We start from the raw sequence: 15,273 nt of genomic DNA, 5'->3' as shown, positions 1-15,273 counted from the left end.
CAACATTCTCCATTTCATTCCAAGCATAACCCCTGTGTGTCAGGTACCAATAATGTCTCTTCTCTGACTTTTTCAACTGGTTATTTGGGGGTGTAAAATGTACAGTTTAGCAGGAAATTCTCTATTTTCTGGAGGCTATCGGCTATGCTCTCCCCCTTGAAATTTTTAAGAAGCCAAAGTGTTCCCTAAGTCCAAGGGGGACCATCCTCTTTCACAAGTCAGATGGAGAGGGAACGAAGGTCATTCTGGTCATTCATTGGTTTCCATTGATTGTGTTGCTGCAGGCTTGCTGTAGCAATGGGTCCTGTCGTCATGACTACCTGTGCTCCCAGGTGCCCTTGCTGATCCCGAGTCCTCGGTGTTCGTGGTTTTCCACACTTGGACTTCCAAGTGACGATATTTTTTACTTGACACGCATGTGTTTGTTTACATTCTCAGCCCCTATTCCAGAGCACCAGCACCCTGTCCCGGGAGCTTGGACTTCTAGCTTTAGCCACACACACCCTTCCCCAACCCTGAAAAACAAAACTATGCGGGGCCCACATCTTAGCCCAGACCTCATGATGACTTACCCTTTTGAGTGTCTTGTTTTGTCTTCTGCTAGCACATGTTAGTTGGAACATTCTGAGCTGTCAGAGAGGTGCCAGTAATGCTGCAGGAAAAGATCAGACTTTCCTTTCTCCTTTGTTACCAGATCTGTACGCCAAGGCCACTTGCTATCCCATGGAGTATCTTTCCTTAGGTCCTGGAAGGTCCCGTAACGCCTTTCCCACAGTAGCAGGCACTAACTTGCCTGTGATTCCTTAGTTAAGATGAGGCTCAGTGATCTGTTTTCCAAAATAATGAAAATCTGTCAAGTGACTTGACTCTCCCTCAAGTTTCAGAATATTTAAAGTTTTGCCTGACATGGAAGCCAGTAAACAGGAAGCTCTGGATCTAAAGGAGGTTACTTGGTGTTAGACTAGCTGCACCCCTTCCATGCCTCATGAATGTGCATGTGTTGTATCTTCCAAGTCAACTGGGGATGCCTAGGAAGGTTAGAAAGATCTGATAGTTCAGAGTTTCAGGAGGTAGTCATGAGACAGAAGTAGTCCAAGCCAGGTCTTGACTTCTATACGTTTTCTGCCACTGGTGTGATTAGCTACGATAATAGGGGGCAACTATGTTATCTGACTTATTGAGGTAACATATTTCTAAATGCCTTTAATTACAAATTACATAATAGCTGAGATGTACTGAATTACAAACCACAAAGAAAGAGTAGCTAATAACCAACATTTAAAACATTTTCTGTAAACTGCAGCATTTGAATGTTAAATAGAACCTATGAAAAGCACACATTAGATTTATTTGGAATTCCAAAACAATTTCAAAAACTAAAGCTCAAAAAAACTTACTCCATTGCCTTCCATTTTGTTGTATTATCTATTTGATCCTGTGACAACCTGTAAAATAAGGCAGTGAGCTGCTTGGTTTGTAGAGGAAAACTCTGAGCCTAACAGCAGTGACTTCTCCGACAATGGATTTTGTGGACTATGGAACTAGGATTTCTCAGTTCTCGCCACTTGCCCCTGCTAATTCTAATTAACTGACTGAACTATTCTGCCCTCACCATGACTGGTTCACCTTGCTTTTTTGTCTTCTTTAATCACATGCTTAAGAAAAATTTTGTACAACTTACCATGTTGTTGTTTTATTAACTTAAGTTGATAGGGGTGACAACGGTTAGTAAAATTACATAGGTTTCAAATGTCCAATTCTTTAATATATTGTCTGTATATCACATTGTGTGTTGACCACCCAGAGTCAGTTCTCCTTCTGTCACCATGTATTTGACCCCCTTTACCCTTTTCTACTATCTATCCCCTCTTCCACTTACTCTCTGACAGCCACTGAACTGTTGTCTGTGTCTATGAGTTGTTTTTTCTTTGTTTGTCTGTAGAACTTACAAAATTGAAGCGTATGGGATAATTCAAGTTTTTATATTAGCTCAGACATTACCTGAAATACTCTAAGAATTCCATGTTTTGATAAATGTGTTCCTGTCAGTTATACCACAGTAATATTATCACCTCTTTTACACATAGCGACGCCAAACTAATTTCTGATTGCAAAAAAGAGAGGAGATGGAAAAAGTCTTCTGACAATAACAGTCGAGGTAAGACTCCTAATAGTGAAGTATACTTTGTGGTCCTACCAGACATACAGTAAGACTAAGAAAGTTTTGCTATTGAAAGAGCTGTTAAAGCAAAATGTGTATATTGCATGTATATTTTTTCTTTCTTAGTTAATGTCTTTCTTAATAGTCTAGTATTCAGAATTATTATAAAAGTGAATTGTCGGTATTTAAAATCTGAGAGCGTATTGTGTGAAAAGAAAGTCATTTATCTAGTCATGACCCCTACAATCCCATATGATATTTGTGTAAATACGAAAAATGATTTTTAAATCAGTATGTTGTATGTTTCTTCTATAATCACCTTGCAACAAGTTGGACTTGTTCTAAAAATGGACCTTTGTTTAAATTTTACATCAAATGGCTTACAGGTAGTGAATGAATTCTTGTGATTACATTGTGGTTTGTCTCCCCATAATGTAACTAAAACTAGGAACTCAACAATACCTTCCTAGTCCCATAAACAAATGGCAAACAGTAAGAACTGCAAAACTTAGCCAGTGTGAAGGAATCGCAGTGAGACTGTTTTTGAAAGGTATCTCCTGATGCAAGTCAGTAAAGCTGTGCCTTGCTGAGAAGCATGGGTTATTTTCCATGTGGCTATGCCAACAAGTTCTCACTAGTATCACCTTTTTTCCTCATAAGTAAAAACAGAGTGAGACATGTTGACCTCATTAGAAGAAGCTGTTTTCTTCTGTTCGTTGGATAGTTGTCATGACAGTGTAATTTCTCTAGAACAAGATGCTCTGTAGCCATTAGTCAAAAGATAATCACAATAAATGTTCCCATAGCCCAACTTAGGACTCGAAAGATGATAATAAAAGTACAGAAAAGTTTCGCAATGACAAAAACGCTATTCTACTCACTGGATGTGGCACCTTGTGCATTGTACAACATGAAATGCCCGAGGACCCCTTAAACATAGTAGACCTCTATCAAAGCACTTGTGTCGGTGGTTTTGCAAGTTATAGGAAACACAGAGATGAGACGGAATTTGATCTTTAATGTGCCCCTAATACTTTAGAGCTGTCCCTGGTTTATTTCTGGGGTTTCTTAAAACAGAATTTTCAAGGGCAATCTTTTCATTCATTTATTTATTTGCCTCTGCAGCCGTTTGCTATGTAAGCATCAGGTGTCTTTTAGGTACTAAGTATTATTTTGATGTTGCAGAAGACAAGTGTTTTAAAACCACAGTCCCTACCCTCCAAGAGCTTGTTCTTATCATTGTCATTGCTATTATTTACTATACGTTACACAGTGCTTACTAGGTGCCAGAGCCCACTGAGAGCTTATCATTATCATTATTGTTTTTTATTGGGTGTGTAGTATGAGATCTGACAATTAAGTTCGAGAACTCACCAGCGTGCACTTACATTATTAGCAGCACTGTACAAACAGCTCAGTAAGGTTTCATAACCTTGGTATATCAGTGTCTCAGAGCTGTGTTCGTGTTGACGTGTGGCAGTGTCTTGCTGAGTGGCGCTCATTATTGTTGTTGCATAATTTTGTGTGCCATTGCGAGGCTGTCTGAGCTTGAATTAGAGCTATGATCAAACATTAAATTTCTTGTTAATCTTGGCAAGAGTGGAAGTCAAATCAGGAACATGTGAGTCCAGGTTCATGGGGATAATGTCGTGAAGAAAACGGCCATGTACAAATGGATTAAACGTTTTTCTGAGGGGAAAGATTGCGTCACTGATGAAGAGACGTCAGGGTGGCCAATAACGACCAGAACTGAGGAAAACATTGCAAAAGTTCATCGAATTGTGAGTCAAATGCATCGGCTGACTGTGAGAAGCATAGCAGACCAAGTACACATCGATAGAGAAACAGGAAAATTTTAACTGAAAATCTTGGCATGAGAAAGGTGTGTGCAAAAATGGCTCCAAAGGAGCTCACTGATGAACAAAAGCAAAGGAGAGTCAAAGGTTGCCAAGACCTTTTGGATAGTCAAGACAATGTTTTGAGCCGTGTTTTCGCTGGTGATGAAACATGGGTGTACCATTACGATTCTGAAACAAAGCATCAAAGTGCACAATGGAAGTCAGCCAATTCTCCACGACCAAAAAAGTTCTGTCAGTCCAAATCAAGAGTCAAAACAATTTTACTAACCTGTTTTGATATCAGAGGGATTATTCATGATAAATTTGTACCAACTGGACAAACAGATAACAATGTTTAGTTTTGGGAAGTTCTGAAAAGACTGCATGAAAATGTTAGAAGAAAACAACCTCAACATTTGGCCCACTATTCATGGCTGTTGCATGACGGCAACGCATCAGCTCACACGGTACCGTCTGTGAGAGAGTTTTTAGCCAGTAAACAAATAACTGTATTGACACACCCACCCTACTCATCTGATCTGGCCCCCAATGACTTCTTTCTTTACCCGAAGATAAAGGAAATATGGAAAGAAAGACATTTTGAAGACATTCAGGACATCAAGAGTAACACGACAACAGCTCTGATGGCCATTCCAGAAAAAGAGTTCCAAAATTGCTTCGCAGAGTAGACGAGGTGCTGGCGTCAGTGCACAGCTTCCCCAGGGGTGTCCTTCGAAGGTGGCCATAGTGATACTCAGCAGTGAGGTATGCAGCACTTTTTCTAGGGTGAGTTCGTGAACGTAATTGTCAGACCTTGTGGGCCAGACACTCGATGTCCATGCTGACGATTTCGGTTGTAAAAATCTGGGTAGGATTTTAGGGAAGTGTGCAGCGTGAGTGGGAGTTGGCCAGATAAAGAGCAGAAGGACCGTGTTGGGCAAGGGAAGAATAATCAAGATCACAGGTTTGGCAGAAGGAAGTGCAGACATAGGCTAAGACACACAGTGACCTTTGCAGATTTACGAGCAGTTCAGTTTTGATGGTATGAAAAGCGTGCTGTGGGAATGGTTGAGAAGGTGGTGAATACCTAGGTAAGGCAAGCTTAGGAAAGTCTTTAGTTCTAGACGAAGGAGTTGCTCTTATCCTGTAGGCCTTCGGAAGTATATCAGTTAGAATGTTTTAGCCGCAGGTAATAGGTGACCTAATTAACAGTGGTTACCACAGGAGGAACCAGGATGGTTTTGGTGGGTCTGTGATGCCATCAGGATCCCTGTTGTTCTCCCTGTTTCAGTTGTGAGGTCGTCAGTGTTTTGTTTAGGTCCCATTTGCTGGCTGGTTAATTAGCAACGGCTCCAAGCATCATATTCTCACATGACGATATCCAAAGACTGAGGACTGCGTTTCTGCAGGGGTTTCTATTTTCCTTTTATGTTTTATGAAAATATAGTTGGCATACGATATTATATCAGTTCAGGTGTAGAACATAGTGATTTGACATTGCTATAACTCGTGAGGTGATCACCACAGTATGTCTAGTAAGCATCTAGCACCCTTCAAAGTGACTGCGATATTTTTGACATGTTCCCTGTGCCGTTAACTGCATCCCTGTGGCTTAGATATTTCATCACTGGAGTTTGTACTTCTCATTCACTTTCCTTTTCATTCATCTCTTCAACTCCCTCTCATCTGGGAACAGTCAAGGAGCTTTTTCTAGCTATCGGTCTGTTTCTGTTTTGTTTGTTTTGCTTTTTTAGGTTCCACATGTAAATGAGATCATAAGGTATTTGTCTTTCTCTGTCTTCTTTCACTTCACATAATACCTCTAGGAACGTCCATATTGTTACAAAGGGCAAGATTTCATCTTTTATGGATGAGTTAGTATTATATCAGTGATATTATGGATGAGTTAATTATTCTAATATCAGTCATAGTATTACTGTACACACACACACACACACACACACACACACACACACACACCCCTCCCACAGACACACATATCAAATCCTCTTCATCCAGTCATCTATTGAAGGACACCTCTGTTGCTTCCATATCCTGGCTACTATATATACTGCTGCAATGAGCATAGAGGTGGAGATATCTTTTCAACTTAGTGTTTTGGTTTTCTTTGGACAAATACCCAGACGTAGAATTGCAAGATCTCATGGCAGTTCTATTTCTAACTTTTTGAGGCATCTCCTTACTGTTTCCCACAGTGGCTATAACAATTTACAAATCCAAAAACAGTGCAGGCTCGGTTTTCCCTTTCCTCCACTTCCTCGCCACCATTTGTTATATGGGACCATTTTGATGATAGCCATCTGACAGTCATGAGGAGGTATTGCACTGTGGTTTTGATTTGCCACAAGCCATGATAAACAGTGATGTCCAGCTGTGTGATTCTTTTGATAGAAAGAAAACTGAGAGGCTGCCAGTAGACCCACGTGACATTTACAGGCTGGGGTCTGGCACATGCTGGTACCCACACCAGTTAGTGGTAAAGCAGTCACTGATTAGCTTAGTATCATCATTTTTCTCTGTGGAGCTGGAGAGAGGCCATGCTCTTTGTGTATTGGGACAGGAAATATCCACAGAGCATTGTGGTTCTCCAGTGAGAATGAAGACGAAGAAATGGCAAGTGGGCAGGGACTCAGCAGTGGTTACTGCAGGGATCATGGGAGAGTTTTGAGCAGACTAGGAAAAAGATGAGATGGCATTCGGACACTCTGGTTGTGGTATAAAGCAGGGACCAGCAAGCCTATTCTGTAAAGGGCCTGATTTTAGGCCATGTGGTCTCCGTCATACCTACTCACGTCTGCCATTATGGTGTGAAAGCAGTCGTGGGCCAACTGAATGGGCAAGCTGTGCTACAGTAAAGCTTTATTTACAAAAGCAGATGGCAGGATGAAGTTTGCTGGCCCCCTCACATAGAGGCTAGTTTGTAGAAAAGCGCCTACAAATAACTGGCAGACAAAGGAGGCTTTTACTTCCTTGAACTAGTATCAGTGCGCTATGATGTTTTCAGCCATCCATTTTGAGAGAAAAAAAGTCAGGAAGGTTAATTTATTCCATTTAACATGTTGGTGTTTGCTGGCTTATATCTTTCTCATTTGTTTTGCTGACAATAAATCCTATTCATTTAGGAAGTAACCATAACACTAGGTGGTGTTTCATTTTTCCCCCCCTGTGAAAGCCATCTGCTCAGAGCCCCTGTTTGACTAGGGCAGTGGCTGTGGCAAAACAAAGCAGAGCCTGGAGAGTGTTATGGTTAATACGATTTAGTGATGATTGAATGTAAAAAGATAGTGGAGAGAGAGAAAGTCAGATGATTCCTAGGTTTCCAGATTGTGCACTAGCATTTCAATGGGACATGAGAAGAGTGACTAGGACATTATCAGATGGAGAGCGAAGAGCAGCAGGTCAATAGGGAAGCACGTGTTTTTCTCTGAATGTTGAGTTTCTTGGTATATCCATGGGTAACTCATCCTACATGTTGGATATAATTTTTTGTTTCATTTTCACTTACTCTGTTAACCACTGCCTTTTCATACGAGAGCTATGTTTTTAGTTTTAGAAGAAATGAAGAAATTTAGAAACCAAAGGAACTCTGTAATCAGTGTACATTATTATACTACAAGTGATAGTTATTTGTTTTGGGGGGGTTTTGTTTGTTTGCTGTTATTCATTGGCTTAGGATCTGATGATATATGACTTACAAGGTAAAAAACCATGATTTCTATACGCATTTGCCACTATGGTGAGGGATGAGAAAAATGGCATCACACGCTGCTATACAGCAATGACTCTTTGGACCTTCCTGCTCTATGAGGTGAGTCCGGATAGACTCTCAAGCAATGAGGGAAACAGTCTCAGGGGTTGTACTTGATAAAACTGGAATCACAAAGTCTTTCATACTTGCCCTACATTGGAGAGATGGCCGGAAAGAGTCTGTTTCCATGTTTTGCCGTGCTGCAAATTAGACTGCCTCTTGACTAAGCTGCTAATAACAGGGTGTTTCATCCTAAGCTGAATACCCTTGACCGAAGAGCGGCACCAGTGGTACTGTGTAAGAGCAAAAAAGGGTTCAAACTGCTCTTCATGACGGAAGTCCAGAAACATCATGCTATTTAAATTTGACCTTGTTAGCTTATGATACTAATTTTACTACTGATACCATTTTCGTTCATTCTGATGGGTCTGGTTAGGATTACAATCATTGTAAGTAGCACTTGACTTGCAGCTATCAAATTTTTGCACATCCCGTTTATTTTTCTTTCATTTGATATAAATATATAATACAGACAAACATACATAAGGACATACATATACATATATATGTGTGTGTATATATGTATGAACATATAAATATAAATATATATACACACATATAAATAGGAGAAATGTAAAGGATCTGCATGTATTAATTGCCGACCAATAGTATCATTACTATTCATTCTACTATAGCCTTCAGGGGTTGTCCCAAAGAAATGTTTTTACATCACTTCAGTCTGACGCTTTCAAAATTCTGTGTTTTTCTGTTGTGTATTTACACTTTATTTGAATTTTTTCTTTAACAGTGGATGAGTGTTCTACATGCAACAATGCGAGGAGGTAGGATTTTATGGATTTCTAAAATTGCATGTTAACTAAGAGACTGCAGAGAGAAGCCAGTAAGCTTTAATGAGTGTTCTGCTCTGGATTAGGCCCTGTACTATGTGCCTAACATTGGTTCTCTCAGGTCGTCGGCACAGTAACTTCGCAAAGGAGCTGTGCTGTTCGGCCTGGTTTTTATTCATTAGACGTGTGTGTTCCGGGAGGTGGATTAGTTGACCCCTGTACCATAGTTACAAGTGGCTGACCCGTGATGTGACCTTCGGCCTGCTTGGCTTCCCAAGCCCCTTCTCTTGTCCCTCAGCCTGTACTGAGATGTGTCTGGACAGGTCTGGATTCAAGGTACAGGTGCAAGTCAGGTGGACTCAGAGAGTCCCGTTTAGTGACGTGTTAACACTGATTGAGAAGTGTCCTCCCAAGCCCAGTGAGCGCAAGCTCTTGTGTTAATGTACTCCACAATTGCAGCAGTCTCGAGAACCTTGTTTTCACCATCAGTGTTGAAGGCAGATCTCAGTTCGCTGTGGCCACAGAACCACAGGTTGTGCATAAGCAAGACCTAATCAGGCAGGTGTTTTCAGGTATAATGCGATGTAGCCTTCTTGGGACGAATCGTTGTTCTGTAAGTGAAGAACATGTGTGTATAGATCATGTTGCATTACTGCAGCACAAATTGAGATGATATTTCCAATTGATTTCTCTACTTACTGATGTCTCAGCCTGTGTTTCTCTTCTGGCTGATACCTTTCCCTTGTTCTTGGAAGTTCTTTCCTTTTTTCCAGACTCTTTCTTCCTTCTTCCATGACTTTTCTTGATTTTTTACCTGTGTCTCTGCTTTTCTCAGGGTTTTTTTTTTTTTGCTGTTCTGTTACTTTTTTCCACTTCTGCCAGCTAAGTGTTCTCCATTTTTCTAGACAGAATCAAAAGTCCATAGAATTCCAGGTGTTGAAGGGATGTTAGCAATTAATTATTCAAATACCCCCTAGTACTTCATGCTGCCGTTAATGTTTTGGTCAAGTGGTTGATCACATGAGTTTGAACTCAAAGAGATTATGTGACTTATTTGAGTACAGTGAGTGATGAAATGAGATTAAGTGTAGGTGTCTAAGCCCAGTACACTTCCTTCTTTATCATCATTTGGGTGAGTGTTTTAATAATGGAAAGGTCTAGTGACTGCAGTGGAAGAAGATAAGAATGGAATTAGCAGTTGAATCCAAGTTTCAAGAGGAACAACACAGGTTGGGATAGGAATAAGGCTTTTAGAGCAGAGATTAGAGATCAGATAAGGGAAAAGAGATCAGAATAGTAGGGTATGACAAGGTAAAGAGAAATTACAAGAAGGAAGGACACAGGATGTTGGTAATCGTCTAAAAAAGCAGATTAAAATAAGGGGTGCAAGAGCGTCCTGAAAATCTTGCTGCTTTTGTTTGCTAAATTGGAAAAGTAGCAAAATGTAAGTTTTGTATCAAAACACATTATACTAATTTGAGCCCTTGGAAACATTCTCTTAATAGCAAGTAGGAATGTGGAATCATCCACCTGCACCCCAGCTTACTTAGGGGGCTTATGTCCCTCGAGTGCTAAGGCACTGGAGATTGCTGAACTACATAGATCACTCGCCCAAGGCAGGTGTCTCGTCACCTCCACCTCTTTTCCCAATGTGCTAATGTCCTTCCCATGGATATGGAGGGTTGGGCAGAGATAGGACTGATTGTGAAAACAGTAATGGAGTTGGGTCGGTGGTAACATGCCTGTGTTAGGACTGGATGACCGAGGCTCCATTTAGCTTATTTTCCAGGAACAGGGAAATGGAGAACTCCTACTGTGGGTCATTTGAGCCCATCCTTGTTTCAGGAGTCTGTGCTTTCGTAGGCTGAAGTTTTGGAGGTTGGAGATTGCCAGGAAGCTGTGAGGACAAGTGGTCTGGGAGTGGGGAGGCTAAGAACATACATATTTGTTCTTTGACTGTTGTACGTGTGACTTGCAAACATTTCACACATTTCAGGGAACTGATTGTAGTGTTTCAGGGTGAAAGGAATGAATGGCGCGATTTAATAACTGCTTTCTACGTTAAAGAAGCAAGACTGCCATTTTTGACTGACGCAGATTAATCTTTGAACCAGGGACAGACCATGGAGAAGGGTCAGTGTGTCTTTCTACCTTGATTTAGGTCCTCGCTTTTGTCCCAGTTCAGGTTCCAGTTATGTCAGCTATTAGTTGCGCTTCAATTCAGCCTTTTGGACTTTTGGTGAAAACAAGGTACTCTCAGGTGTTGCCAACATATTGGCTGTCATTCTTTGTTATGGAAACTTAGAGTGTATCTTCATTAAATATTGCATGAGTTGGGAATGGTGGAGGCAGAAATAGGTAAATAATAGCTTTTCTAGCACATCATACAAATTTTAATCATATCAAGAAACTTCATTTCATATGCAGATAGCTGACCTTTTACGCCCTTTGTTGTTGTTGCTTTTGTCAAGAAATGAACTCACTTGTTTTTGTTGTGTGTCTTGACCCTAAAGTGTTTCCTGTGAAACTTGCAAGAATGATTCCTGGTCTGTATCCTGCGAAACTTGCAAGAGTGATTCCTCGTCTGTATCCTGCGAAATTTGTAAGAATGATTCCTGGTCTGTATCCTGCGAAACTTGCAAGAATGATTCCTGGCCTGTATCCTGTGAAATTTGCAAGAATCATTCCTGGTCTGTATCCTGCGAAACTTGCAAGAATGATTCCTCGTCTGTATCAGCGGAACGGCTCGTCGATGTTGATACCAAGGTAAAGTGCTCCTTTGTGAAATTAACTTTTTTACTCTGAATTTAGTTTTTGTAGCACTTACTTGTAAAATTTAGTAGTGTTCCAACTATCATTGTTTTATGTTTGTAATGGAAAATTTGTCACTGTGAACCGTTTTATAAAATATCACCATTCGAGGGTTTTTTTTTTCCTTTAAATTAAAATTTATTGGGGCGCAATTGTTAGTAAAGTTACATGGATTTCAGATGTACAATTCTGTAATACATTATCTATATCTCACATTGTGTGTTCACCAGCCAGAGTCAGTTCTCTTTCCATCACCACATCTTAAACCCCATTTACCAATGGTCCTATTTCATCTTTTCTTACCACCCAATAGCATTCCATTATTTATATGTACCACAACTTCTTTATCCATTCATCTATCGAAGGACATTTTGGTTGTTTCCATGTCTTGGCCACCATAAGTAAAGCTGCAATGAACATTGGAGCACACTTGTCTTTATGGATAAATGCTTGCAGATTTTTGGCGGAGATACCCAGGAGAGGGATTGCTGGGCCATATGGTAATTCTATTCGTAACTTTTTGGGGAACCTCCACACTGCCCTCCATAGCGGCTGCACCAGTCTGCATTCCCACCAACAGTGTATGAGGGTTCCTTTTTCTCCACAGCCTCTCCAACACTTGTTACTATTTGTCTTGTTGAACATAACCATTCAAACTAGGTGAGGTGATATCTCATTGTGGTTTTTATTTGCATTTCTCTGATGATTAGTAATGTTGAGCATTTTTTTCATATGTCTATTTGCGATTTGTATGTCCTCTTGGGAGAAATGTCTCTTCAGGTCCTCTACCCATTTTTCACTTGGGTTGTTTGTTTTTTTGTTGTTGAGTTGCATGAGTTCTTTGTATATTTTGGATATTAGCCCCTTATCAGAGGTACTGTTGGCAAAAATCTTCTCCCATTCAGTTGGTTGCCTCTTTATTTTGTCGATGGTTTCTTTTGCTGTTCAGAAGCTTTTAAGTTTGATATAGTCCCATTTGTATATTTTAGCTTTTACTTCCCTTGCCTATGGAGTCAAATTCATAAAATGCTCTTTGGACCCAAGGTCCACAAGTTTAGTACCTATGTTTTCTTCTATGCAGTGTATTATTTCAGGTTTTATGCTTAAGTCTTTGATCCATTTTGAGTTAATTGTGGTACATGGTGACAGATAGCAGCCCCGTTTCATTCTTTTGCACGTGGTTTTCCAATTCTACCAGCACCATTTGTTGAAGGGGCTGTCTTTTCTCCATTGTATGCTTTTTTGCTTCTTTGTCAAAAATTATCTGTCCATGTTTATGTGGGTTTATTTCTGGGATCTCAATTCTATTCCACTGGTATGTGTCTGTTTTTCTGCCCATACCATGCCGTTTTGATTATTGTTGCCCTGTAGTACGAGCTCAAGTCAGGGAGTGTGATACCTCCGGCGTTGGTCTTTTTGCTTAGGATTCCTTTGGCCATTTATGTCTTTTGTGGTTCCATACAAATCTGATGATTTTTTTGTTCTATTTCTTTAAAAGGTGGTATTGGGATTTTGATGGAGATTGCATTAAATCTGTATATTGCTTTGGTAATACGGCCATTTTTAATTATGTAGATTGTTCCAATCCATGAGCATGGAATGTCTTTCCATTTCTTTGTGTCTTCTTCAATTTCTTTTAAAAATGTCTTATAGTTTTCAGCATGTAGGTCTTTCACTTCCTTGGTTAAGTTTATTCCTAGGTATTTGATTCCTTTTGTTGCAATTGCAAAAGGAATTGGTTCTTTTCCTTTCTTTTTCTGAGGTTTCATTGTTAGTATATAGGAATGCAATGGACTTTTGTATGTTGATTTTGTAGCCGGCAACTTTATTTACTGTATTCGTTGATTGTTTTTAATAGCTTTTTGGTGGAGTTTTAGGCTTTTCTATATCTACATCTGCAAAGATTGACAATTTAACTTCTTCTTTCCCAATTTGGATGCCTTTTATTTATTTGTCTTGCCTGATCGCTCTGGCGAGGACTTCCAACACTGTTGAAAAGCAGAGGTGATAGGGTACAGCTCTGTTGTGTTCCTGAACGTAGAGAAAAGGGCTTCAGTTTTTCACCATTAATTATGAGATTAGCTGAGGGTTTGTCATATGTAGCCTGTATTATGTTAAGGTAGTGTCCCTCTATACCTATTTATTAAGTGTTCTAATCACAAATGGATGTTGCAGCTTGTCAAACGCTTTTTCTGCATCAATTGATATAATCATGTGATTTTTGTCCTTTATTTTGTTTACGGGATGAATCACATTGATGGATTTCCGAACGTTTAACCATCGTTGTGCACCTGGGATGAATCTGCTTGGTCATGATGACTAATCTTTTTAACACATTGTTGCATTCGATTGGCCGAAATTATTGATTTCATTCCCCAAATTGACTCTCGTATCCCCGTGGCACTCTTGTGGTTACCAACTGTGCATTCTAATCCCCTCACTTTCCCCCTTATCCCCACCCCCCATCTAGCAACCCTCAGTTTTTCCTCTATGTGTTTGAGACTGTTTCTGATTAGTTCATTCATTTATTCTTTTCTTTAGATTCCACATATAAGTGAGATCATATGGTATTTGTCTTTCTCTGTCTGACTTATTTCACTTAACATAATGTTCTCTGGGTCCATCCATATTGTCGCATAGTAAGATTTCATTCTTCTTTATGGCTGTATACTACTCCATTGTATAACTGTACCACAGTTTCTTAATCCAGTCGTCTACCGATGGGCATTTCGGTTGTTTCCATGTCTTGGTTATAGTGTATAGTGCTGCAGTAAACATAAGGGTGTATAAATTTTTTTGAATTAGAGTTTTAGATTTCTCCGGGTAGATACCTAGGAGTGGAATTGCTGGATCATATGGTAGTTCCATTCTCAGATTTTTGAGATACCTCCGTACTGTTTTCCATAGTGGCCGCACCAATCTGCAATCCCACCAACAAAGCACGAGGGTTCCCTATTCTCCACGTCCGTGCCAGCACTTGTTCTTTGTTGATTTGTTGATGACGGCCATTTTGACTTGGGTGAGGTGGTATCTCATTGCAGTTTTTATTTGCATTTCTCTAATGATTGGTGAAGTGGAGCATTTTTTCATATGTCTGTTTCCCATCTTATGTCCTTTTTAGAAAAATGACTTTTCATGTGCTCTGACCATTTTTTAATTGGGTTGTTTGTTTTTTTGGAGTTGAGTTGAGAGAGTTTTTTATAAATTTGAGATATTAACCCCTATGGGATATGTCATTGGCAAATATCTTCTCCATTCAGTAGGATCCCTCTTTGTTTTAGTGATGGTTTCCTTTGCTGTGAAAAAAACTTTTTAGTTTGATGTGATCCCACATGTTTATTTTTTCTCTTACTTCCCTTGCCCGAGGGGATATATCGGTAAAAATCTTACTCCAGGTAACGTCTGTAAAGTTTCTTCCTATGTTTTCTTCTAGGAATTTTATGGTTTCAGATCTTACACTTATGTCTTTAATGCGTTTTGAATTTATTCTTGTATATGGTGTAAGGCAGTGGTCAAGCTTCATTTTTTTGCACGTGCCTGTCCAGGTTTCGCCAACACCATTTATCGAATAGACTGTCTTTACCCCACTGTAAATTCTTGCTTCCATTGCCGTAGATTGAATGGCCATATAGGCATGGATTTATTGCTGGGCTCTCTATTGTGTTCCATTGATCAATGTGTCTGTTTTTACACCAGAACCACGCTGTTTCGATTACTGTAGCCTTGTAGTATAATTTGATGTCAGGTATCGTAATACCTCCCACTTTGTTTTTATTTCTCAAGATTGCCGAGGCTATCCGGGATCTTTTGTGGTGCCATATAAATTTTAGGATTATATGCTCCATT

At 39.8% G+C, this 15,273-nt stretch overlaps 1 protein-coding gene and 1 long non-coding RNA gene across 2 annotated transcripts in view; one reads left to right on the top strand and one right to left on the bottom strand.

The window, feature by feature from the left end:
• Positions 1 to 2,211, top strand: part of LOC148759211 (uncharacterized) — a 35,264-nt gene extending 33,053 nt beyond the window's left edge. The window contains exon 8 of the mRNA XM_088793606.1: positions 2,088 to 2,211. Coding sequence (XP_088649732.1) covers positions 2,088 to 2,211 — 124 coding nt within the window. The remainder of the gene's footprint in view (positions 1 to 2,087) is intronic.
• Positions 1 to 15,273, bottom strand: part of LOC148759209 (uncharacterized) — a 252,241-nt gene that overhangs the window by 105,572 nt on the left and 131,396 nt on the right. The gene's annotated exons all lie outside the window — the stretch shown is intronic.

Source organism: Rhinolophus sinicus, chromosome 1 (assembly GCF_057876585.1).
Source record: "Rhinolophus sinicus isolate RSI-liver-muscle chromosome 1, RSI-T2T, whole genome shotgun sequence".
NCBI classification, from domain to species: domain Eukaryota; kingdom Metazoa; phylum Chordata; class Mammalia; order Chiroptera; family Rhinolophidae; genus Rhinolophus; species Rhinolophus sinicus.
This window is presented reverse-complemented; position numbering and strand designations above follow the sequence as displayed.